This window comes from Malurus melanocephalus, unplaced genomic scaffold, assembly GCF_030028575.1.
Source record: "Malurus melanocephalus ecotype Western Australia unplaced genomic scaffold, MMel_1.1 scaffold_968, whole genome shotgun sequence".
Taxonomy (NCBI): Eukaryota; Metazoa; Chordata; class Aves; order Passeriformes; family Maluridae; genus Malurus; species Malurus melanocephalus.
The window spans coordinates 45879-71876 of NW_026624200.1; the positions used below are offsets into that span (position 1 = coordinate 45879).

Consider the following 25998-nt stretch of genomic DNA (forward strand, 5'->3'; position numbering starts at 1 on the left):
GGCGCCGCCGCTGGCGCGGGCTCGGGCCGGGGCCGCCCGGGGATGGGCGCGCTCCGCCGCCTCGGAGGCCGCGGCCGAGAGCCGGGAGGACTCCCGCTACCGGGACACGGTGCTGCTGCCGCGCAGCCGCTTCCCCGCGCAGCTCCCGGGGCGCCTGCAGCCGGAGACAGAGCTGGAGACGCAGCAGGTGCGGCGGGGGCCGGGCTGGTGCCCCCGGGGCCGGGCTGGTGTCCCCGGGGCCGGGCTGGTGCCCCCGGGGCCGGGCTGGTGCCCCCGGGGCCGGGCTGGTGCCCCCGGGGCCGGGCTGGTGTCCCCGGGGCCGGGCTGGTTCCCCGGGACTGCTATTCCCGGGAGGGGCGTGGGGCTGCCTCGGGCGCTGCGAGCCCCGGGCCGGGAGTGGGGCGGGTGTGGCCGCCGGGGTTTGTGTTCGGTCCCGCCGTGCAGAGAGAACTTGAGGCGAGTCTGGGCTCTCAGCTGGCCTGGCCGTGCGGGGTTAGAAAAGCTCGGGCTCTTGAGGTGTTTATTTATGGTTTGGATAGTTATAAATTTGTTGCAGTCTTACTTGGAGAAGAGTAACGACCCTCCGGATAGTGGGGTGCCAAGACAGTCAGGCCTAATATATCACCTCCTTCGGGGTTTTATGTACTTTAAACCCACTGATGTCTTCTCTTGAAAAGTTAGAAAAGTGTATTTGCCTGCCTGCTTTTTGGAATTGCAAAGACTTGTGATGGTTTTGATCTTTTTCTTGTTGTCTCTACAGAAATGTGGTTTTTCAGARCTGTACTCATGGCAAAGGCAAAGGAAAGCAAAGCAGGAATTTTGTCTGCATGACGGACCACCTTATGCCAATGGAGACCCTCATGTTGGCCATGCATTAAATAAAGTAAATATTTACTTGTTAATTCTCTACTCTTTTGAGGTGGTAAAGACTGTGGTGTGCTCTGTGTTCTCCACTCCTTTTTAAATAAATAACACTTTAAAATGTTTTGGGTTTTGGTAGCTGGAGTTTTTAAAAAGCCAATGGTATGGTTTATGTGGGTGCCATATTTTGCCATGCTGACATAGATACCATACCCTGACATAAATATCATTTACTGAATGCTGAGTGTTCATTTAGATTCAGTCCTGAAATTCCCTGCATTACATTGGCCACAAAGTGAGAAAGRCTCAAATGTCTCCCACAGCTTCTTACAGTCCCAGTGCTGGGGCTTGGGCTGMAGCAATGTGCACTAGGCCAGTGCTGTAGGTCCAGCACTTTTTGTTTTAAAAATGAGAGTGAGTCAGATTTGTTCACTTCAAGTCTTGCAAGTTTATAAACTGCACCACTCAGTTACACTGCTTGTATGAACTCCTTGGATGAGAGGTCTTTTAAGATTCTGCCAATGTACAAAATGATAGGCCAGAAAAATAAAAAATGCATGGTCTTKGGATCACAGAGTGGTTTGAGTTGAARGGGACCTTAAAGATGATCTAATTCCAGATTCTCTGCTATGAGCAGGGACACATTCCACTAGACCAGGTTGCTCAGAKCATTATYYAACCTAGCCTTGAACACTTCCAAGGATGGGGCACCCACAGCTTCTCTGGTTGTAAATATAAAATTATCCTGCAGTGTTGATGTTTGTGGTTTTTGAATGGGAGGAGCTWAATTGCAAATGTGGCTGTTCCACATGGGGGAGCTAAAGTGATAACAGACCCTTGTGGCTTTTCAGATATTGAAAGATATCACCAATCGCTTCCATGTGATGAGAGGTTATAAAGTACATTATGTGCCAGGATGGGATTGTCATGGATTGCCAATTGAGTTGAAGGCACTGTCAGAAGTCAGAGGAGCTGAAAATCTTTCACCAATGGAAATTCGGCAGAGAGGTGAATAAACTACTGTCTGCAGTATCTTTATGAAAAAGACTGGCTTAACAATTTGTATACCCTACTTATATTTTGTATTTTATGCTTTATATAGCTTTTAGACTTCATTGTGGCMTTCTCTAGTAGCTATTGGTGGTATTTTCTATGATCTCTGGGTGTATTTGCCAAGCAGAAAGAGCAGGCTGGAATCTGATGCAATGGGATAATTTCACACAGGCTTAATTTGTTGCTGTCATGGACATGCAGAGCACTGACCCTGGGTTGAAAAAAAAACAAAAGGAGGGCAGAGGATTTTAATGTCTGGTTTGGTTAACTGTATAGTGGCAGGAAGCTGGTATTTATCAGCTGGTATTTATCAGCATCCTTTTGGTTTTTGAAGGCTGAATTTGATTAGGAGCTGAAAAGATGCAGGTGAAACTCAGGCTCCTTTAGGACAGCTTGGCTCAGTATCTTAAATAGGAATGTATTTGCTGGCTGTGTTAACAATTCTACAAAACTGTAGAGGGATCCTTTTGGAGAAAGTCTGCATTATATGGAAATATATGTTCTGAAGAATGTTCTGAAKAAATCATTTCAAATACAGTATGGGTTGAAAGACATAATTCAGCTGCAAAGTTTTTGTTATGAGCTTAAAACTGCTTGAAACTTCTTAAATTTGAATTTGTGGTAGTGAAAGGAGCTATCTTAGTTTCAAATGCTACTTGGAAAGTTTTGGATTAGCATCAACAGAGGAAGTTACCTTTCTAATTTTATGTTGAGAACTTATTTTGAGAAATTTTTCTTTGTAACAAAACATATTTCCCCCTCTTTCTTAAAAGTAAAGTTTATATTCTAAAGACGTGTGCTTAATTAGTCAAATTAAGTCTGTATTAGTCAGCAAGCGCCACTTTTGGTTCTCTTTACTCTTTGCAGTAATTTTTTTTTAACAACCAATCTGAAATGTATGTATTTTGAACCAGAGTAATTAGGGCATAGCTTCATTATGTTCAGCGCTGGCTTTGCTAAAAAAACATCAATAGTACATTTTAAATGGTATTTTTATTGATCTTAGTATGCTAAATCATGTGCTTAATGGAACTATTCCCTTCAGCCAGAGCATTTGCAGAAAAAGCAATTGAGAAGCAGAAATCTGCCTTCATTCGTTGGGGTGTAATGGCAGATTGGGCCAACTGCTACCTTACATTTGACCCAAAGTATGAAGCAAACCAGCTGAGAGTCTTCTACAAGATGTATGATAAGGTATGTTGAACTTCTGTTGAAGTCTGTATTGATTTTTCAGGAGTTTTGATTCTCCTAACTTCTCTTTTTTCCTTCCCTGTCCTCTGTAGGGTTTAATTTATCAGGACTATAAACCTGTGTTCTGGTCCCCTTCAACAAAGTAAGAATCAACTTACTATTTTGTCTTSAAAGTTTTAGCAAGGATACCCATAGCTTTTGATGTTGCAGTGTGTAACTTGTGTTTGATGTGTACCAGAACAGCCTTGGCTGAGGCAGAACTCGAGTACAACGAGCAGCACATCAGTCGCTCCGTGTACATGAAATTTCCGCTGCTGAAGTCGCCTCCTAAGCTGTCTTCTGTGATAGGTACAGCTTCTCTGTAGCTTTAAAGATTGATTGCTTTGATTTTTGTTATAACTGTGAGTAAAGTGCTTCTAATTTACATCTGTAGATGGATCATCCCCTGCTAGTGTGCTAGTCTGGACTACGCAACCTTGGACTGTGCCAGCCAATCAAGCAGTTTGTTACATGCCAGATTCAGCGTAGGTGTCTTTTCACTTGATTCAGTGATGTCTGTCAGTCCTTACTGATATTTAGCAGCAAAATTACAACATTCTGGACTGCCATTACAGTTTACTTAAGGCATCTTTTTTGTGGTTTGTTTGGTTGGTTTTGTTTGGGGTTTTTTTGGTTGATTTTTTAAGTGATGCAATTGTAAGCTTTGTTCTATATCTACTAATATATTAATTTCTGCTTCAATTTTTTAAAATTATTTCTTCTCCATGATGCAAAGTTACCTTGAAACTCTTTTGAGATTTGTGAGTGAATTGTAGATGTAAAATATATTTGTCTGTCTTTTAGAGACAAAGCATTTCAAAAATGGGTAAAGTTTTGCTGTTTGTTTAGTATCACAAATGCATGTTTGCATTGCAGATACTCCATTGTAAAATGTGCAACAACTGGACAGCACTTCATCCTTGCTGCAGATAGAGTTGAATCAACAGCTGCTGTTCTGGACACACAGTTCGAGGTTATATCAACCTGTAAAGGTAGGTTCTAATATTGTTAATCCTAAATTGTTTAGGAATCCGCTGGTAGGTGTCTGAAAACTGCTTCAGTTTTGATGGATAAAGTTTGTTTATAATTTGAGAATAGGCTTCACTAAAACACTACAAAGAGGAGGAGGAGGAATCTGTCAGATTTACTATTGGTGTTCATAGCTCAAATGATCACCCACAGATTTCAAATGCATTTTTAAAATCTGGATTCACACTTGGAAGATTGAAATGTGGAGTGTAAGTCTGTTAAGTGATCAAAATCTTAATTACACTGAGTAATGTGTAATTAAGTGCAGTTTGTCTGTCTTTCCATCCATCGTTGATGACAAAAGGGGGCTAATTACAAGTGTGACTCTTGAGGTRTTGTTAGTGGCTGTTGTCTGTCTGAACAGACTAAAGCAGCTGGCATCCTAACAAACTGCCTGGTGGCATGTCTTAGCAGGCAGGCTTGGGATTCAGTGTCATAATTTGGGATTTGGTGTCATTTGTAAGCTTTATTGATTTGCCTCTATCACTGATTGAGTGCTGGAGATATGCTTATGTGAAGGAGGCGAGGAATCTATGACTTTGTGTGTTCAGGTTTTTTTTTGTTTCTTTCCATACTTTCTCTTTCAGAGAAAGTCTTGTTCATATCTAATGATAAAATTATTGGAGGTGTTTTTTCTCACAGCTTCCACCTTCTTGAATCATGTGATTTACAGATAGCATCTGAGAGGAGTAGAGCTGAACYTTCTTAAAAAGTAATATAGTATTGTAACCTGTTCTTTTTAACTTCCCATATATTCAGTAATTATRTTTGTTACTTTTCTGTATTTGTATGCATAACTGTGTGACAGCAGTTCCTAAACATGTTCCTTCTGGGAGAAAAGTGTTCTGTGAACGCCATTGACTTTCAGCAAGGCTTTAACAATATTTCTTCAGTGGTTTTTTAACGACTTGTTCCTTTTCTACTCTATGATAAAAGAAGCTGAATGCATGAAATTCTCTATTTGACCTTCTGTTTGTATTTTTCAGGTGCAGATTTGGCAGATGGTTCTTGTGCTCATCCCACAATTCCTGGCAAAGTCTCTCCTCTCTTACCTGCAAATCATGTGACAATGACAAAAGGAACAGGATTAGTTCACACAGCCCCAGCTCATGGTATGGAAGATTACAGCGTAGCTTCCCACCATCAGCTACCCACGGTACTTTATCTTTTCAGCTGCTGCTCTTGATTTCCTGCCACTGATTGATTGTGTGCCCGTAAAATGATTTGTGTTAAGTTGTGCATTAAACTTGAAAATGTTTTGAAGCAKTCACAGAAGTGTGAGWATCACTAATGGCCTGCAGGAATGCWACACTAACYTYAAAGGAATGTGTGTCATGATAAAAGGATGAAATTTCCTTCTGCTAATTAAAACTTACAGGGAAGTGGCAGAACAGAATCAGATTTTTCTGCTCTTTGTGTGGTTTTGTTTTTTAAAGGATAACACAGAGAATTTTTCTCAGATATTGACTTTCACTACTCAAAATTGTCTCTTACATGCAAACCAGTAAGTCGCTGATTATGTAGGGGTCATTATTACTATTTTTTCAGCAAAGTTTGTTTTAAATATACATAGATTCAGTTCAGTTATGCATGGCCAGTTTATGATTAATGGGAGTGAAGATGCAGGATATGGGGGGTGAGAGAGGTTAGATCTGCATTTGTTTTTCACTATTTATTTGAAAAGTCACTCAAATACCAGTCACTTTGAGGTAAGATGGTTGTGGTGTATGTGTAAATGTAATGATGCTCATTTCTTCTGACACCTAAAATTCATTTGCCCTTAGATTACTAAACTGCAGTTCACTAAATCTGAAGTGTACTTAAATATTTATCAGAAAAGGAGTCACCTAGTAGAGTATTTAACTCACWTTTGAATACCAAAAAGGTAATTAATTGCCACATGGTATTTTATTGACATGATTAATTTRTTTATTTTTAGGATTGCCTTGTGGATGAAAGGGGGCATTTTACAGAAGCGGCAGGTCCTGAACTTAAAAACAAGAATGTCCTTGAAGAGGGGAATGAAGCTGGTGAGTATTTGGTGTTTGACCATTTGTTACTTCATCAGTTACGGTCATGCAGGTGTATTTTGAGGGTTGTATAAACTGACCATATTGTGTATATGGGCTAGGTACAGGCATTTCTTGCTAAGTGTTGATTATGAAAAGGAGTGAGTTGATGTTTACAGTAGCTGTATGTCCAAACTGCTTTTTAATCTTGCCTCATTTTTTCTCTCAGTCATTAAGATGCTTCAGGCAGCTGGAAGTTTGTTAAAAGAGGAGAAATATGTGCACAGTTACCCCTATGACTGGAGGACTAAAAARCCAATGATTATTCGTGCCAGCAAGCAGTGGTTTGTAAACACAGCAGATGTGAAGGCTGCAGCACAGGTATGTAATTTTGCTTTCTTATGAAACACTCAAAGACAAATTATGTTATTTGGAATCAGCAAAACAATCCTGCTGTAACTCACGTATTTTACTGGCAGCATAAAGAATATTTATGAGAATGCTGGAGTGTGTTCAGCAGYGCACTGCCTCTTTTATAGGATGCACTGAAAAAAGTGAAAGTCATCCCTACCTCTGCAGTGAACAGAATGCTGGAAATGCTGGACAGAAGGACCTTCTGGTGCATATCACGGCAAAGATGCTGGGGTGTCCCCATTCCTGTTTTTTACCAGAAGAGCACAGGAGAAAGCTTGATAAACAGGTACCTGTCTAGCCTTATACAAAGAGAAATGATAGAATGAGCACTGTCTGTTGTGCTGCAGTTAATGGTATTATAAAACTTCTTACTATTTCAAGTAGGAATACAAGCTTTTACTTGTAGTTTATACACAGATCTAATTTAGCTATGTTAGAGCAGTCAAAAACTTGTTGTTTGAGGTGACTTGTATATAAAAAATAGGAATCAATTTATTTAGATACTTAATAAAGTATCTAAATAGTTACCTGAAAAGTCCCCTTGAGATTAATTGCTGGTTCCATGCCTCATCTTTTGTACTTAGGCAAGCTGGCAGTCATGACTGGCCTTTCCATTTAAGCCTTTCCATTTAAGGAAGAAGTGAAATGGAAGTTGTGGTTAGAATAGATTGCAACTGTAAATGTAGCACTATGCATTGAACAGACCAGGTTCCGTGTCAGAATAGCTTTTTGCAGTTAAGTAAGTGACAGTGAGGTATCTGAAGTGGAATAACCACATTGGTTGCACAATAAATAACTATCTTGTTTCAAAACACAATTAGGGTGGTTTTGAAGACCAGCCTCAAGTGTAACAGACCTTTAGCTATATGATTTGGTATGTCCAGATCTTCAGGTGTTGACCTGATTCTGCCATCTTTTGGTTAATACTGTCCAGGTATTGCAAACACTGTATTTCAGGAAATCCAAGCTATGCTTTAAAACAAGAAAACTCAACCAAATATGATTCTTTTCTGTCCTGTAAGGAGTAAGAGAGTTCTGCTTTTACTCCTTTGGGGAAACAGAGTTTTTCAGTTGTGAATTCCCTTTAAGAAGTGATTTCATAGAAGTAGTATTGTGGAGTTCCACATTCATTGATTAATTCCATAATTTTTTCTGCCTTGAGATATGCTGATGTAGTTCAGTTTTATACACCTTAACTTTACAACCTGGATAATAAGATTGCATAGCTGGAGATGAACTTGAATAGTGTTGTAGAACTTCTTTTATTCTGGTGTTGAATAAATGTACTGCAGGAGTCGAGCATGTTTTCCAGAGGCTGTACTGAGCACACAAGTAGTCGATATGGACAGTAGTAGGTGAGGCTTAGGGTGTGGAGAGCAGGGAATGGACTTTAGACATTTTGTCCTTAGCTTCACCTGGTGCGACTGGGTGTGTAGGTGCACAGGGATGTACTTTGGCTCTCTTACCATAGGCAATAACTGTGAGAAAAGATCACAATAGCCACAGTCGTTTATAGTGCCTGGATAATGTTGGCACACATCAGGAAATAAATGGGTGGAGGGTTTGTGGGGTTTAAAAACATTTTACTTGCAACAAAGTAAGTGTTTTACAAAAAGTACTTTTTTTTGAGGAATACTTTTTGTATTCTGGTTGAAGAGCCRGCTTGAGTTTGTGTGTTGCTTAAAAATTTTTAAATATGTAGTTTAACAAGAAAAAAAGAGTGCAATGAAAACCAATTCAACAGTTGACATCAGATGTGAAGGACACTACAAAGCAAGAGCTTCTTCTGAACATTGAGGAGCTGGGACAGAAAGCATTTGAAAGGAGGGATGTGTRGAAATTCCTTAATTCCTTTAGGTTGTAGTAAAATTACTTTGAAAGGCAGAAACCTGCATTAAACCTTTGAGTGAGTGCTCAAGTTATGTGAGATCATTCCTGGAGTTGTGCARAGTGCAGCAGTTGCATCATTTTGATCTGGTAAACTCAGCCACAGCTTAATACCTCCACCTTTGCATGTAGGTGTTGGCCCAGCAGTCACTCATGTAGGGGAGTGAACAAAGAAACAGTATGGCATGTTTGGGTAGAATTGATCTGGGGAAGAGAGAGGCACTTAGGGGAAAAAAACCAGACATATTCAATATGCTTGAAAAGAGATTTATTTCATATGACTTACAGCTTCACGTGCTCATTTATAGCCAGGACTCTATTTCTAACTTTACTTACTCTAGGTGGAGTTTTCACAGGAAAGTGTAAAAYGGTCATTAAATATTCTAAAACGTTTGAGGTTAAATATTTGTCAAGTTAACTGTAGCAGACTTCTGTAGCTGGAGTAGAAGTGTACAGAATATTGGCCTATAGAAGTGACAGGCAGATTTAGAAGACAGTCTGTCAATTCATAGGTCATTTTCCTGGACACCAGTTCTTATTGAAATAACCATCTAAGCCTGATTGATTTTGTTGCATTTGCATTATTATTTTGAAAATCATGACAACAGGTTGCTGGCATATTTTTTTTTAAAGTTTCTTATTCAGACAGTTTGAATACTTAATATAATTAAAACACCAGTAAATAACTTGCATTTCAAAACACAAGCTGTTTTTAACTTCAATGCTGGATAAACCACCTTTCAGTAGCAGCTGCTGTGGAGTTTGAGTGACCATCAAAAGTAACAGCATCTCCACTGGAAGTCATTGTAGTCCACATGGAGTTGCTGTTACATGTGAGAGCACCAGTGATCCATCTTGAGTGATCCTTTTTAAGTATCACCTGTAAAAAGACTTTTAAAAAGAAAAAAAAAGGCCCTAAAATAAACACTGTTTCCCTGTGAGAGTTGCCCCCAAATTTGTTAAATGAAAAACTGCTGAAAGCCCTTCTTTCAAGATGGAAGTACTTTCTCTAACAGAGTGGTTTTGCCACACCAGCRATCCAGTCTTTATAACTTAAAAGCTAAGAGATAGTTTGTAATGATGTATGCAGCAAGTCTGATGCAAAATCCCCAYGAGTCTTCCTATTTGCTGCTGTGGCCCCCCCATAGCCTTAAAAGATATTTGATTCAATGACATTTTTGTCTATGGTTATAAATTTAATATACCAATGATGTTTAAATTTTTATGCAGCGTATACTGCATCATATTGTGATCAGGAGTGTAAAACTTATTATTAAAAAAATYTTATATGAAAGAGAGAGAAAAGAGAGAACATTTTTTCATTATTGCCATTTTCAGTAAGAATACAGAGGTGAGGTTTTGTGCAATTTTTTTTTCACAACTGGAGAAAAAAGACGTTAAATAGAGTACATGCACAAATAGATGCTTATGCTGTGTGACAGCTTTTAATATTTAATAATTTTCAAGAGAAAACATTCTCAATGTAAGAAATTCTGTAACTTGTAGAAAAGAAGAAAGAGCTACAAAACTAAAACATGAGAATTGTATTTCCAGTAGTAGCTCAGCTCAGGTAATAAATGACACATTTAGAACACATACTTTAATCTGATCTCATGCAATAACTGCTTTACTAATTCACTGTTTGGATATTGGTAATAGCAGTAGGTATAGTATAGTAATAGTATAGGTAAAAGCAGCAGTGTTGCAAAGATTATTCTAAYGCCTGAGAACTTTTGTCTGCTTCCCTGTGGCTTTGATTAACTTTTTACTTCAATTAAGTAAATTAAATTACTAAGAAAACCGCAACATGTTTTTGAAGGAGATCTACCCTTGCTCCAGTTTGTATTTTAAAATAATAAGACATTTCAGTGAATTGCAATTAATAGCAGCTTCCTATACCTTAAATACTTACAGCTGAAGTATCACTGTTCACGTAAAGCAGAAGATAACTTTCCCTCTTTGCTGCTGTTGGAAAGGAGATGGRGAGAACATCAGGCTCTGTATTCTTCTCCTCCTGACTGTATCTTAATGCTGCCTAATTTCTGTTAACAGATTAAATAAGTGTGCAGCATAATCAATATCAGGCTCCCAAGTGATTGGCTGGAGCCGTGGTAGCGTGAATTGCCGTAGGGGTGTCAGAGTGGAGCAGGGACACGTAATGCAAGTTCTTCCAGATAGCCTCTGAATACAGGGCAAAGTTTTACAATGGCCTTTATGGCTCACTCGGGGAATTATCATGCTCACCTTGAAGGCTGCAGATTATAAAATGATGAGTAGTTATTTGAGCAAGGTGGTTTTCACTTGCAYCTTACAGAAATATACTTTGCAAGAATCCTGCTCCTGGCAATGCATATACCTTAAATAAAGTTATTTCTCTCTTGTAGTAACAGTTAATCATAAGTATCCTGGGAGAAGAGCAGAGACAGGTACAGGGGCTTGTTTATTTGTCTTGTATTTTTCAAAGTGTAGGAGGGAAAAAGATTTGTTGAAAAGGTACCCTGGAAATTTTTCTAAACTACCTCATCTTATAAAACACTTGYTAAAGTTCAGTTATGTTTAGCAGGGAAACACTGGATAATGAAAAACCTTGCACTGCTAAAATATTTTTTTAAGACTTGATTTGAAACTATAATAGAATTTTGAGAATATTGGTCAATAAAAAGTTGGTTTTGCAGTCCTTGACTCCCTATTTCCAGTAAGTGATTGATAACACAAATCTGACCTCCTTTACTTATCTGAAAACTTTTATCTGTAGCATAATCGTATCCATTGCTTCATGTGTTACGAAAATGTCTTAAAAAATCTGCTCTTCATAAATTAATAGCATAATCTTTGCATTGCATAGCAATATACTTGATAAAAGGTTAGTCCAYAGTATGTTTTGTGGGAATGGTGTATCTGCAAGGGTACACAACTCTTATGTGACATTGGCKATACTGTAAATGAGAGCAGTCATTTTATGATGGTTTCTCAAGGGAGAGTGATAGCAAGGTTTTATTTCCTCCTTGTCCCTCCCCACCCCCACCTTTGATGGAAAGGAAAAAAACTGTTTAAAATATATTTCTATACGTTGTCCAAGATAGCTGTAAGTTTTCCTCTACAGCTGGATTTATCACCTTTTCTAAATTCCTCCAAATAAAGATATCATGAAATACTTGTTGAATGCTTTAAAAATGTATWGATTGAAAATTAATTCACCACTAGAGTTGATGTCCCTGCATTGAAGTGCACTTGCAATAAGAAAAAGTTATGTGGAAGACAAGCTTAGTTCYTCTTTAAATTTTCTGCTTGTTTGTCAGGACATGCTTGTAGCTTTTCTGTACTAATTGTGGGTATGACTCCTGATCAGAAATTTTTTCTGGCTCTCACTGAGGCCAGAGCCATTAGCTGAGCTCTGAATTACTTCTTCCATGAATCATTCAACATACACAAGTATTTTACATGGTAATAAACATGTTTTAGGGTAAATCATCCTCTTTTCATTTAGCTATTCTTGTCTTCTACTGGTGAGTTCCATGGGTAAGACTTGGCTAGTGACTGGATGGCATTGAGACTGTGGAGAGAGATCTTGAAATAGTCACACAAAGGCAACTGGTTATCTATAACTGGTATTGTATTTGAGAAGAATCAAAAGTGGAGACTTCTGTTGGCAAACAGTAAAAAATAATATTGTGTATTGCTTTTTCTAAAATGTTCCCAGGCACTGCRGTGTGTGTCATCACTAAAGTCAGGGTGTAAATCCAGCTTTGTCAATGTAAGGTACTGACCCTGCAAGAGAGAAATTCAGTGGAATTGTTTAGTCCCTGCTGAGACAAACAAATTTCTGTTTTGTTTTTCCTGAGAGCTTTCTGCTTTTGAAGATTTAGAATAAAGGAAGCAAGACACAAGGGTTACATCAGCTATCTGCCAGGAGTCCTACCAGGACTGGAGGTGATGTTTGCTTTTGTCTTGGAGAAGTAACTCTCTCACAACTGAAAGTATAGACAAACAGGCCTCTGTKCAAATATTTCTGAAAAGAGGTGATACCGTTCAGAACTGGAGCTCCTTAGTGTTGTTTTAGCAAGATAAATGTTAGTAGATACATTACAAAGCCTCAAATGGTGTCCTACCACCATKAAAACTGGAAGGTGAATGATACCTGTGCTGGTTTGAAAGGGGCTGAATGGTGGTGGTACCAGCTGGCTGTCCATGTGAGAGTGTTGCTGGTTAATGGCCTTTCCCTGCAGAAAACCTGGTGGGATGTTCTGCAGGAATTTACTTTGAGAAGTAAATTGATTAATTGATGATTGTCTGATTAATACAAAATTGTTCTTTTCTTGTTGCAATTTGAGCAGTCAAGAGCAAAACTGGATTTTCGTGCTCTTGTACCTCATGTCATGAAATGATTTGTTCTACAGCTTCTTGGAGAACACAGGTTTTCATGCTTAAACTCTGTGTATAAGAGTCCATTGAATGTTTTAGTGATGTAGCTCAGCTTATTAGCAGTGCAGTAAAATACTGTGCTGAAATCCAAATACAAAACCGAGTGATGACATTGAAGATCATCTGCCTTCTGTGTTTTCAAGATAATTATGCCAGATTATTATTTCRCTTGTTCCCCTTTTGCAATACTGTGTCAAGAAATTAGTTAACTGATTAAATCTTYGTTTCTCGACTTATAAACAAATCTCTGGTGGCCTGGGTAACACAGCAGGTTTAGTTTGAAGTTGGCAGGTCATGATGATCTGCTGTWTTCCTTAAATACAGCAGATGTCTTAAAAATCACCTCTTTTAGTGAGTGCTCTGTGAGTCAGCAAGACAAAGTGTGTGGGGTTTCTCTTTGGTTTTTTAAGATATCTTAATTTATGTCTAGACTTGGCATTAAGCAATATTAAAAATCAATTTCCCATAGCCTTACCTACTGCGGGCAAGGATTGAATGTGTCATCAATAGTGCACAGAACTGCACGCCTTGAGGTTGCCTTATCTGTTCACATCAGAAAAAATGCTTAGCTGATTTTTTTATTTTTCTTATTTCTGTAATACCTGTTTATTTCAGGACCTTTGTCCTGGCTGGTGCTATATRATATGAAATCATAGATTACCTTCAGAGTGTACATTGAATGGTTTATTATCACTCCTCAACTGGGTGCAGAACTTTCAGTTTCTTACATTTTTTGATTAATAGATTTATGTATATATTTATTACAATTTTTAAAATATATTGCTAGAAAGGGGGAATCCAGGCAACTGGAAATCTAATGTATATGTGTATACTATTTGTAAAGCTGTAATKTTGTCACTCCTTTCCACAGATACAGAGTTCTCAAGGTCTCTGTGTCCAGCATGAAAAATAGGCCTCCTGTCAAAAAGAGCAGGTTTTTGGAGGAGAAATAGTTGTGTAGTTTCTTTAAATTCAAGGTCAATAAATAGCAATTAAAGTGGATTTTAGAAGTTTTCTYGCTATTGGCATCTTTCCTAAATGCCCCAATTATTGAGTATTTGCAGAAGAAGATAGCTGGAATCCCCATGGGTTTCTGTATGTTTTACAAATCCTCCCATCTTGGAAAACCAAAGTAGGAAGTCTAATAGAGGCAGGAAGCTCTGTGGAGTCTTGTCTGATTAGAAGCTGGAAAATCATAAGTCATAATAGCTTGGTCTGTATCAGGGTCTCTCACTGGTTTGGGTCTGGGATACTTGCAGAAGGTATGATTAACTCCTCAATTCATAAACCCCTTTTTTTCCTCCTAACCCAGTGAAACCATCRCAGATGTCATCAAAATTGTGGAGCAGCAAGGGACAGATGCATGGTGGACCCTTCCTATTGAACAGCTCCTGTCAAAGGAGGCTGTAGCAAAGGTAAACTTTTCATTTCAGGTGCAGGAGGTGCCCAAGACAGTTAAGCCATGGGACATAATAGAAAAATGTCATATATTCCCATGTTTCTTTACAGTGTTGTACCTCCATGAGAAGGTAYCCTGTGAAAGGAATATTCAGAAAGTGAGGTCTGAGTGGGGCAAAATACATATAATTTGGATTTTGCTCTTAATTCAGGGCAGAGGTCTCCGTGTCCCTCCTTTAGATCAGRAGGAAAGTGACATCCTAATTAACCAAATTAGGAGCCTAAATATRTATTAGGTCTTGGTCATTAAAATAGATTAGAATTTTTATTTAGTTTTTCATAACTTTTCATTGTTCTTTAACAATTGTGTACTTAAGCCAGCACAAAGCTGTAGTGTTACTGTGCCATCTAAGGTTTTTCTCGTAATTTTTCCTTGCCCTACTTTGGGTTTCCATCAATAATTATCTGAAAACTATTGTGAAAAATTATCTACAYTATTTTGTGTTCACTCACAAAGTTGGTAGTAGAGCCTGTACAAAACTGGTCCAGAAACCAAATTTGCTTTATTTCTAATGCTTTGAAAAGCATTGATAATACAGAGTTTTCTGTTTGCATTATTTAATAATTGTTCTCTCAATAGGCTGGTGGTSGTGATGTTTTGGATTATGTCAAGGGACAGGATGTCCTAGACATTTGGTTTGACAGTGGAACTTCCTGGGCTCATGTTTTGGAAGGTACAGAATTCCTATGTTGATCTTTCTTTTAAAGTATTGGGGAACAGAATATAACTGCTCTGTGTGACAGTGTTGGTGTCARCAAAACTGAGGTAGATTGTGCCAGCAGCAGGCTGGTTGTGACTTGTAAAGCTGCTGTTGCTTGTAAAGATAAGGATTTAATGTTGGCAAACTCATTTTCAGCGCAATTAAAAYTGAGATTTTTCTAATATTCCACTTGAATTGTTTTGCCATGTGGTGCACCATGTATCTTCTAATCACAGCATGCTTGTTTTGGGTGTAGAAGTGTGATGGCACAAACAGCCAAGGTGCTTTGCTGCTAGGTGGTAACTCTTAAGTTGTTTTCAGTTAACAAATTTCAGTTTGTGCTTGTGTGTGCTATTTGAAGCAGAACAAGATTGAGATCAGCTGCTGAGTCTAAGTAAGCTTTGTAATTTAAAAGTGTAGGTGTGCTTTTTTCACTTTTGATTACTTTCAGTAACTAAAGCAGTATATTGTGGCTTAAAATATTTATACTTGCTATATGCTATTTATAGCTTCTACTGCCAGTAGTTACTTCTCAGCAGGTAGCAGATATATATTTGTATAAAAAGATCTAAAATATACACTGTTTGCCTGGAGGATAGTGCAAAGTCAGGAGTCCTTTCTAAAGGAGTAGTCTGGTCCCATACATCAAGTCTGTTGGACTTTAAACCATCTGTACACAATTGCATGATAACAATCTTGTTGAAKTATAAAACACGTTAGTACCAGAGGTTTTATTTCTTAGCAACGTGGTCAGGCAACAGTACCATCGGCAAACATTAATTTTCTAAAGACCTTTAAATATATTGAGGTTTATACTCTTTAAAAACCTTTTTGATTTGATTTTGAAAGGTATAACAAAGTAGTGGTATTTTATGAAGTTAAAAACATGCATTCTTGAAGGGCTAAACACCTCATTCTGCAAAAGCTACCTCTAATCCTGTGTAAAGGGTTTATCTTTCTATAGAGAATACCAGAATCAGGACTCTTGATTTGCTGTTAATTTGTGTAAAGCTCCCACATGGATTCTGTAGTGTCTAAAAAATGTGGGGGTTTTCACACTACAGACTTCTTTTTTCATGGAAGCATTACAAGTTCCTCTTGTCTGCCTAGTCCTCTCTTTTAATGAAGTTTGCTGGAACTTGGTGTATGTAAGGCATCTTCTTCTGCTCTGTGACTTGACTGCAGTAGCCCCACTGGTGTAAAAGCTGGGGATTGACTAACTAGCAATGTAACCTCCTAACCCTGTTTATTCTCAGAAATGACACAAAAGTTGCATWACTTTTTTTTTTTTTTTCTGTGTAATTGAGGCTTCCAGCCACTGCCAGAAGGGACGTACAGTCTCAGTGTTTCAAATCAAATTATTGTTTTCACTCACCTTTTATAAAGCTCTGCAAGAGAAGTTGGTGAATTAAGAGTTTTGTCTATTTTCCAAATAYGCTCCAGCTTTTTGCAGAACTTCTCCAATATCAATAATAATCAGCARGGCTTACAGACAGGCTAGTGAGTGTGATTCTTTTTCAAAGAACTGTTGGAGAAAAAAGATTAAATTCATGGAGAAATCTAAGATTACTTAGAGAATGTCCTAATAGGAAGAAGAACTAATTTTGTGGTAGGAGGTGATAGCAGAAGTTGTTGCCTGCTGATGTCAGTGTCGGTGGCAGAGGTTTTTTCACAGCACAAGTTACTTTTAGGACAACTGCAGGATATACAAGATGGCTAAAACTGAGACTAATGTTTGTTTCACTCTACCCTGAACTSAAGTTATTGAAAATTCTAAGTCAATGAACTGTTAGTAACCAGCAGGAATAACAGATGTTACAGATTTCCCTGTCAGTTCCAATCTTGTGAAAATAATTCTTTCTCTCCAGCATCTCTGCAACTTGGGCCTGAGTTTTCACACTTGACCCAGCTGTGTCTGAGGTTACTAAAGGAGATGAAGTAGTTACAAAAGCTGTTACAAAATAAATCTCTTTAGCTGTTGGCCACACAGATTGCTGTCAGAAAATACAGCAGGCTGGGAAGGGGGTGAAGAGGAGGAAGAAGAAAGATTCTTCTGAGGTTAAAGGAATTGCACAGTGACAGCCAAGCTCAGTGGTATAACTCATTAGGTTCCATTTCCTTTTACCCTTGCACTGTCCTATTTCTAATGTGTGCCCTGGTGCATCTCCTTCCAGAGACAGGGCCTGGTTCTGGTCATGGCTTAAAGTTACTCTTGTTCCATTAAATTAGGGTTGGYGTCTTTTTTCCAGCCTAGGTGTGCCTAAGGTACCACTTGTAGCTAAATGACAGATTTAGCTACAAGTCAAATGACAAACTGTTCTACATCAGCAGTGTGGCAGGTAGGGAGGTGCAACTCACACACTAAAATCAGGGATTTGGCTACTGTAGTCACAAACTCAAAATTAKACAGTTGTAAGGAGATTGTGTGTGAAATAAACACCCCTCACTGGCATCACTGAGAGCAGATCCACCAGTGCAACACGCTCTGAAATCCTGCTGCCCCTAAAGTTTCCTGAGGATGCTGTTTGCTTTGTTAATGCTCTGTTTGCCTAACACTGTTTTCACTGAACAGTTTATTGTTGTGCCCCCTAATCCTGTTCATTTCTTGCTATACATGCCTCAAATGTTTTTTTGGAAGAACTGTTTCAATGTTAAAATTTAAGTTCAAATGCTTCCACTGCTTCCGAAAGKAAAGTGTGGTAAAAGCAAAATTTTGTTCAAAAGCATATGCTAATTTTGAATACTTAAAGCTGTGGTGCCTGGGACTTTTTTTCTGTTTTGAATTTCTTTTTGCTTTGAAGTTCAGACTTTTTGACAGAGCTCATTCCACTAGCTCCTTCTGGAGCGTCCATTTAAGAGAACTCCTTARTGTCTTAAAATGCTTGTACATTTTCCTCACGGGCAGAGTGCCATCTTCACTACAGCCCTGAGATGATTATCCTAAAAAAATTTTCACATAAAAATGCACACTGGACTCTTGTGATGTGATTTGCCACTGGTAGACATCGTACAGCTTTTTACCCACAGTTTTGTTGGTATTGCAATGATGRTAGTTTTCAACATCATAACTTTTTTCCCCTACCTTATTGGCTAATGTTTAACTGAATGAATGTGATTATTTTACAACTTGCCTATCTTAAGTGTTTAAACTTTTGTGCTGACTGAGAGGCTTGAATTTATCTTAGCTGGTTCATTCCTGGCATTAAAATACAATACGTTTAACCTAAAAGTCAAAGTCTGTAAGATCAAAGATAGGGAATCTTGAAATCCAATCCAGAAGGATCATAAATTGTAATTCTCTGTAATGACCTATGTACTATRCCTCAGTTAAAATAAACAACTGAAAAGTCTCTTTGGGGTTGTTGGACATACTCCTCCATTTAAAAAAAAAAAAAAGAAAAAGCACCATTTTTGTAATTAATTTATATATAACAGTCACAACTTTGACAAAACTTAAGGAGAGCTACTTAAAGGCAGGTTTTATATATGCAAACCCCATGTTTGTATTTTACAGATAAAATGTTCAGGCCTCTGTTAACTTTGCAAGCACCAGTAGCCAGCCTGCCAGATGTGCTAGTTCCTGTCAGAAAAGGCCAATCCAATTTGCTATTTGTAATCAGTTGTTTGTTGAAATTCTTCTCTAAGCTGTAACYACTGGCATTTCCATGAGAAGTTCACTTCTCTAAAACCATCGGCTAGTAAACTAGTTGTAAGTAACAAACAGATTTTCTAATGTTATTGCCTTCCTTAGCACAAATATTCTTTATCTTGTCCTCACAAGTATTTTTGCAGTCTCTTAATACAAAGTCTGATCCTTACTTACTGTACTTCTAAACCCCAAACTCTTTGTAGATTTCCTTGAATGAATAAGCAAATGTGCTAAAAACCGTAACAGCCACCCACACATTTTTCCTATGCTACCTGAACAGTGAGGCCTTGACCTTTGTAATGTTGAACTTCCCTTTATTGCAGGATGGATCTAAATATCGAAACTTCCATTAAGTTAAACAAATAAATCAAGTGTGTCAGCAGCAGAAAGAAGCATTGTCTCAGGGGTCCTAGGAAGAGGATAAAAGGAGATAGTGAATAAAATCTGAGTAGAGAAACTTCTGTCCGAATATGTGGAAAGCAACACCACCAACCTGCAGAATCAAAACTAAATTCCTGACAAATATGTATATGGTTTTGCACATTTGTAGGCTTTGACTTGCATGTTYTGCTGTGTTCCACACTACTCTGTTCTCACTCTAGTGACCTCTCTGAAATTGCTTAGGACAAGGAGGACTTCCTGAGTCAACAAGTTTTGTACCTTTTTGTACAGTGACTGAATTCCACCAGTAAAGCCATTTAAACTTTTGCTGTCCTCTCAGGGATAGCTGGGTTGTTTTCTGCCTTTACTGTGCAGTCAGCTGATAYCCTGCCTGCCTTGTAGACCATTTTTCCTCTAAAAGTATTCATTAGCTCCAGTTGTTCTTCCTTAGCATTGCTCTTTTTTTTATTGTGTGTGTATTTCTACTCAGCCTTCACATGGATAAGCTAAACAAGCCAGGCTTTTCCAAATGCCCTTATCCCCAACAGGCTTTCTTGTTTCCCATGTTGTCCTAACTCTTTCCTGAAGTTTTTAATCTTCCTGGAACACCAGTGACCAAAAAATGTMAATTCTGTCACAGGTGAGCTGCAGTCACTGCCAAAGCTTCCTGCTGTCCTCTGAAAATGCCTCACATGGGCTGCTTGGGCACATTACCTCTGTGCCTTGTGCCYTGAGTAATTCCAGATGGTAATGAGTGCCCTGATTAATTCCAAGCTTCAGATGGTGGMATAAATTTTTATTAATTCAAAAGTATGTGAACTTTTCTTGGGTATTCCAGTTGTCTTAGGAGTACTTGGAAAGTATTTTGAGAACTTCTGTGACGCAATTTGAGTGTAGCTTCTTGATAGCTTCTTTTCGTAATTTATTACATGGTTTGAGAGAGAGCAAGCTTGTTTGTTAAATTCTGGAGTTGAGCAAGGTTTGGATTCTTTTAAAAGTTGTGCTACTAATGAATCCCTTGTATCACAGTTAAGTAACCACACTCCATTTATAAAAGTAACTGGGTTTAAAAGTAATKATTTTACTAATCACTTTCAGAGATTTTGTGTATTAATTGTTTGAAGATATAGGATGATATTTCAAATGAAATGTTCTGGTTTTAAAGGTGCAGAGCAAAGAGCAGATACATATCTTGAAGGCAAAGACCAGCTGGGAGGTTGGTTTCAGTCATCTCTATTAACCAGTGTGGCAGTAAGGAAAAAAGCACCTTTCAAGTAAGTGCATGGATTGCAAACACATTTCTAGCCCATTTATTCAATATTGGGCTTTTGATAGTGTGCACAGTAGTGTATAAAGAAGAGAAATCAAACCATTGCCAAGTATCTGATTCTTTATACATTTTCAGTTTGAAGTTTTTCTCATATTAGATTGTAATCAATTTACTGGGGATTTTTTTCTATCATAATTTTAAYAATGTTTTCATTCTTAGTCATTTAGAAATTGCACTGTCAGGTTTTTTTGCTATCTCTCCCACTCCCACAATTAAAGAAATTCTCTGTGAAGTGCAGTGTGCAAGATCCCAAGATCATTAACTTGTAAATTTAACATTAGGTGCAGAAAATTCTGAATAGCTGTGTGCTTGTGTTTTGCTGGAGCTAGGGCACACCATTTATGCCCTGGAAGATGGAAAGCATAGGGRAGGGGAATGTGGCTCAGCTGCCTGGAGGGTGTGCAATTTTGGGAAATGTATTGGCTTAAAAAGTAAATAACACTTCAGTCTTTAATTAATCTGAAATACACATGCCCTGGATATCTAAACAATCTGTTGCTTGCACAACACAATTAAATGAAGAAAATAAAGTTGCTTGCTCGCCTTGGATGGTAATGCAGCATATCCATGGTTGAACTCAGGGCATGAAGCCTCAAGCTTMTGTATGCTTTGACTTGAGAATATCCTCATTAGAAATATATTCCTACTGTAGATTTTGTACTGGGACTTTCCTTTCACTAAAATCTTTTCTGCAGGACTCTGGTGGTTCATGGATTTACTCTTGGTGAGAAAGGGGAGAAGATGTCCAAATCTATTGGCAACGTGGTTGACCCTGATGTTGTTATCAATGGAGGCGAAGTAGGTCAAACTCCTGAGTTTCTCGTAACTGCTACTTACAATCATTCACTGCCAGATTCTGTGGCAGAACTCTGTAAGGCTCTTCTTTGGCAACGCTGCAATTCCATTTGGCTGGACTGAAAACCTTGAGTTATTTCACTTCTGCTGCAGTGCAAGAAAAGCTGTCACCTTTGTTCTCTGCTAAGAGAAAAGAAAATTGTGCAGGAGTGTAGAATGGTTCCTTYTACCACTGTTGATGGAGTAATGAGAATGGGAATAATAAAAATAAAAAAAAAAAGAATTAATCTCTGCTTTCAAGCTCACTGAAACCTACCACGTGGGCCTGGCAATGGAGCAGTCAGATGTAGCAGTTGCACCCCAGCAATCTCTGCTCCCAGACTGTTATTGACTCTGGAAACCATTCCATGGTCAGGGAGATTGCACTGCAGGGGATTCTCTGAATTTTCTTCTCTCCCAGTCCTGCTGTTGCTCTTTCTGAGGCTGCTGAGCAGATTTTGCAGCTCTTTCTCTAGACAAAAGAATCAATCCATACATGACTTGCTTATCTGATTCATTAAAACACACAGTTATTCCTATTCTTTCAAAAAGGAGAAGAGCCATTTTCAGAGTTGAAAACAGTCTGAAGGGAAAGAAAAACCTATGTAGTTTTAAATATTAACCTTGCTATTTTAATGATAAGCATTCATAGGATTTTAGGCTGCAGATGAGTTTCTCTCAGCTTACCTGAGTTCTAGCACTGTCTGTACTCAGTGCTGCAGTTATGGGTTGTGGCCATGCTCAACAGTAAATCCTTCTAAAAGATGGGGAGGCCTCCAACTACAGCAGCCTCTGGCACACGGACAGTTTTAGGTGCAATGAGCAGGGAGTTGGACTCAACAATCCCTATGGATCCCTTCCAAGTGGGGATGCTCTATGGCTCTGTGCCTGTTTGTCTGTACTCAGGATCACACCAAGGATCCCCCGTACGGTGCCGACGTTCTCCGCTGGTGGGTGGCTGAATCCAATGTTTTCACTGAGGTGATGATTGGACCTGTGGTACTCAATGCTGCCAGAGATGACATCAACAAGGTAAGAGCCACAAATGCCCACACAATGCATCCCAGCAACAGGTCCTCTTTGTACTGGCTGCAAAGCTGTCCAGTCTTTAGGCTAAAGAAGCTTTTCCAAGCTTATTTAGGAAGGAACTACTGCTCCTTACACCTGTGGGTCAAGTAGTAAAGTGTGCTGAGATAGACTAATTTTTGCAGCTTTGTGTTTTGGTAACAGCCAGTCTTCTATTTTCCTGTAGGTCCTTTTGCCATGTTTTCATGATGCTTTTGTAACTATTCAAATAATCATTTTGAAAAGTAGTCAGTTTTAGTTAATGATGGAATATGAGCATTTTGTGTTCCATCTAAAGCAAAGGCCATTAATGTTTAATTGATCTGGGTTGTTCATAGCTCCGGAACACGCTGCGCTTCATGCTGGGAAACGTGGAGGGCTTCAATCCAGAGACAGATTCCATTCCCCCTGCAGAGATGTACATAGTGGATCAATACATGCTGCACTTACTGCAGGAGTATGGCAGCAAGGTAGGGGAGTTGTATTTAGATGAACACACGTGTAAAGTTTTCCACTGGTTGTATTTCCTTTAGGTGTGCGAGTAAAGAATGTGTATCACGTAGGCACAGTACAACCACAAAGGATTCTTTCATGCAATGTGCACTCCTTTGAGCCAATTTCAGTTTTTGAGGAAGGCTTTCTTTTAAATTCTCCTAATTTTTGGCATTGACCAGATTTTCCCACTACCACTCCTGCYTCAAATTAGAASTCTTTAAAAGTARTTRAAGAAGGAWATTTAAAAAAACAACCCCAAAAACTAGAGCTTTGGAAATCTGCTGTTGTCCAGAACTTTGTCATTTGAGTCACTCAGATCCATTCTGTTGAAACCATGGGCATAATTTCTGGGGTTTCTCCAGTTTCTCAAGTTTGAATGGRAATTATTTATTTGGCCTAATTGTTAACTGACCTAACATATTTTCCCCTCCAACAACCTTTGAAGAAAAGTTTCTCCCAGGCTTTGTGCTGCTCATTCCATTCTCTGTAAGTTTGGGTTTATCAGGGGCTGTCATTGTGCTCTGTGATGCAAAGTGATGCACTGTTCCTACCTCCCTCTCCCAGGTTACAGAAGCATACAAACAGTATGATTATAGCAAAGTTGTTCGACTGCTGCAAGCTTTCTGTTCCAAAAACTTGTCTAACTTCTATTTCAGCATGATCAAGGACAGGTGAGTTGCTTCCTGCTGCCTTTAAAAGGGAAAAAATAAGGGAATGGGTCTGACATGGAGATAACATTCCATGTGAATGCTCAGTGAACACAGCTATCTCAGAGAACCTYTCAGTGCAYTCCAGCTGAKTTCAGCTGAGTGGTTTTCATTGTTRTGCTCTATTCTGTCCACTGGGGGTACTGAACACTTTAAAAGGTCATGAAACGAGCACATATAAAACCAAATAATCTTTTTTTAGTCTTGGATTTATATTTATTTTTACCTAGAAGGGTGTGCATCTGAATTTGGGAAGGTAGGGGGAAAGGCTTTTAGCACTTAACTGTGCAACTGAATATATTTACCTGTTTTTTTGCTTAGCAAAAGAAGCTTGAGGCTGTGACAGGTACCTTTGTAAATGTGTAAGGCCTGTTCCATGGGGTAGGAAGTGTGGGGGTTATACTGATCTTTAACTAAYACAATGTGAGTAAAGGAGGAGGGGGGAAGAGAAAAAAGCCCTAATGGTGAGGTTTACAGRTGAACCAGAGCAAAGGGCTCACAGCTGCAGGCTCATCTCCCTGGGGACAGATTCTCTCCACAAATGAACGTGTACAGAATCTCTTTTCCTGTGACAAACTGTGGCTGCTGATGCARAGGGTCCTGTCTGTAGCCCACTGTGCTTGCCCAGGAACGGGATTTGAGAAAAGCTCTCCTTAGAAAGGCAGGCTGGGTCAGACTCCTGTGCTTCCAGTGGCAGTCCCAAAAGTGTGGCTTTTGAGCAGGAAGAGTGATGTGAACATAGGAATAATTCCCAGCTTTTACTGCTGTCTTGCAGGCTCTATTGTGAAGAAGCAAAGGATCCCAAGCGTCGTTCCTGTCAAACTGTGTTGGCAGAGGCTTTGGACATCGTTGTCCGTTCCTTTGCACCCATCCTGCCCCACCTGGCAGAGGAGGTTTTCCGGTACATCCCTTACAAGAAAGGTAAAGCACACACAACTTCTAAGCAATTCTTTTAGTGCAGTGTTTAATTGCACAGTTACAAAATATGCCAATTTTTGCTATTCTTTTTTATTCATTTAATGAACWGACTAAATTAAGAATTGCTTTGTTYTGCTTTCAAGACTCAGAGGGTGTGTTTCGCACTGGCTGGATTAATGCAAGCACAGCATGGAAGAAGCCTGGCCTTGAGGAAGCAATAGAAGGTGCATGTGCAATGAGGGAATCCTTCCTTGGGTCCATCTCTGGCAAGAATTCTTTGGAATATGAAGTCATCATTGTAATTGAGCCTGGATTGCTGTTTGAATTAATGGAGGTAACAAATGCAACTTAGGAGTGGTGTTGTCTCTGTGAAAACTTTCTTCTGCTTTGTACTTACCAGAAAATCTCAGAATGGTTGAGGGTGGAAGGGCCTGCTGGAGCCTCTACAGCCCAAGCCCCTTGTTTGGACAGGCTTAGTTAGAACAGGTTGCCCAGACCTCTGTCCAGTTGGTTTTTGGATACCTCTGAGCCCACCACCTATCTGGGCTACCTGTGCCAGGATTTGACAGTAAAAAAGTGACTYTGTGTTTACTTGGAGAAGAATCACCTTCACCCTGCTGGCAGTGCTCCTTCTAACACAGCATCCTAATGTGGAATGCTGCTGGCCTTCTCCTTGGGAGAACAGAATATTGGCTCATGGCCAGCTGCTTGGCCATCAGGCCCCCTTCTCTTGGACACTGCAGTTAAGAGTTCCTGCAGGAGTAAATCAAACTCTTGGTTCAAACTAWCCACTCTGACTAGGAACCACAGCTTACATTCGTTTTTTACAATGGRTGATGCCAAGGAACAAAGGGAGGTCTAAAAGTTGCAAGTCTGAAAGTTCTCTCTCCCCCAGGCACTGCAGGCTGAAGAAACGTCCAGTGTTTCACAGTTGAATGAGMTAATGATGGCTTCTCAGACAACCCTGCTGAGCGAGCTCCCCAAAGAAACACCTGCAGATGCCAACATCGTAAAAGGGACCTTTCTGATTAACTTGGAAGGTAAGAGAACCATTGCAGACAGGCTGCTGCATTACCACATACAGTATTGTTCACAGCCTGAGGTTTACCTACAGCTACAGCCTCTCTCTCACCATGCCATGTTCTCTGGCAGGTGGTGACATCTGTGAGCAATCTGCATACAAAGTTATAGCCCGACCCATTGCCAAAGCCAAATGCCCTCGCTGCAGGAGATACACGGCCGAGTCCTCAAGCACTCCCTGCCCACGGTGCCTCCAAGTTATTGCTGCTGGAAAGGGGAGCACGTGAAGACAAAATGCCTATGCAAAAGCTGCTCCCAAGTGGCTGAACCAGCAGCTCTGTGTACTGGAACCTGTAGAACCAGATGCTTAAACCCCAGCCTGAGCAGGAGTATCTTGTATTTTGGGGAACCTTATGTATGTGTGTGTATATATATAAATATATATATATATACACCTACTTGTGTATATCACTTTTCAGCTTAATAAAAAAGGTGGTTAAAAATAACTGATTGRTTTACTTGTTCTTAGCAACCT

General features: G+C 39.3%; 1 protein-coding gene across 1 annotated transcript in view; it reads left to right on the forward strand.

The window, feature by feature from the left end:
• IARS2 (isoleucyl-tRNA synthetase 2, mitochondrial) overlaps positions 1-25964 on the forward strand; it is a 26390-nt gene extending 426 nt beyond the window's left edge. The window contains exons 2-24 of the mRNA XM_057386447.1: positions 1-187; positions 761-883; positions 1713-1869; positions 2960-3108; positions 3198-3247; positions 3344-3453; positions 3539-3629; positions 4021-4136; positions 5160-5329; positions 6113-6203; positions 6412-6563; positions 6722-6882; positions 14218-14320; positions 14944-15037; positions 20260-20368; positions 21120-21222; positions 22165-22290; positions 22662-22793; positions 23383-23489; positions 24301-24446; positions 24587-24777; positions 25339-25483; positions 25596-25964. Coding sequence (XP_057242430.1) covers positions 1-187; positions 761-883; positions 1713-1869; positions 2960-3108; positions 3198-3247; positions 3344-3453; positions 3539-3629; positions 4021-4136; positions 5160-5329; positions 6113-6203; positions 6412-6563; positions 6722-6882; positions 14218-14320; positions 14944-15037; positions 20260-20368; positions 21120-21222; positions 22165-22290; positions 22662-22793; positions 23383-23489; positions 24301-24446; positions 24587-24777; positions 25339-25483; positions 25596-25750 — 2968 coding nt within the window. The 3' untranslated portion in view covers positions 25751-25964. The remainder of the gene's footprint in view (positions 188-760; positions 884-1712; positions 1870-2959; positions 3109-3197; positions 3248-3343; positions 3454-3538; positions 3630-4020; positions 4137-5159; positions 5330-6112; positions 6204-6411; positions 6564-6721; positions 6883-14217; positions 14321-14943; positions 15038-20259; positions 20369-21119; positions 21223-22164; positions 22291-22661; positions 22794-23382; positions 23490-24300; positions 24447-24586; positions 24778-25338; positions 25484-25595) is intronic.
• The last annotated feature ends 34 nt before the right edge of the window (positions 25965-25998 follow it).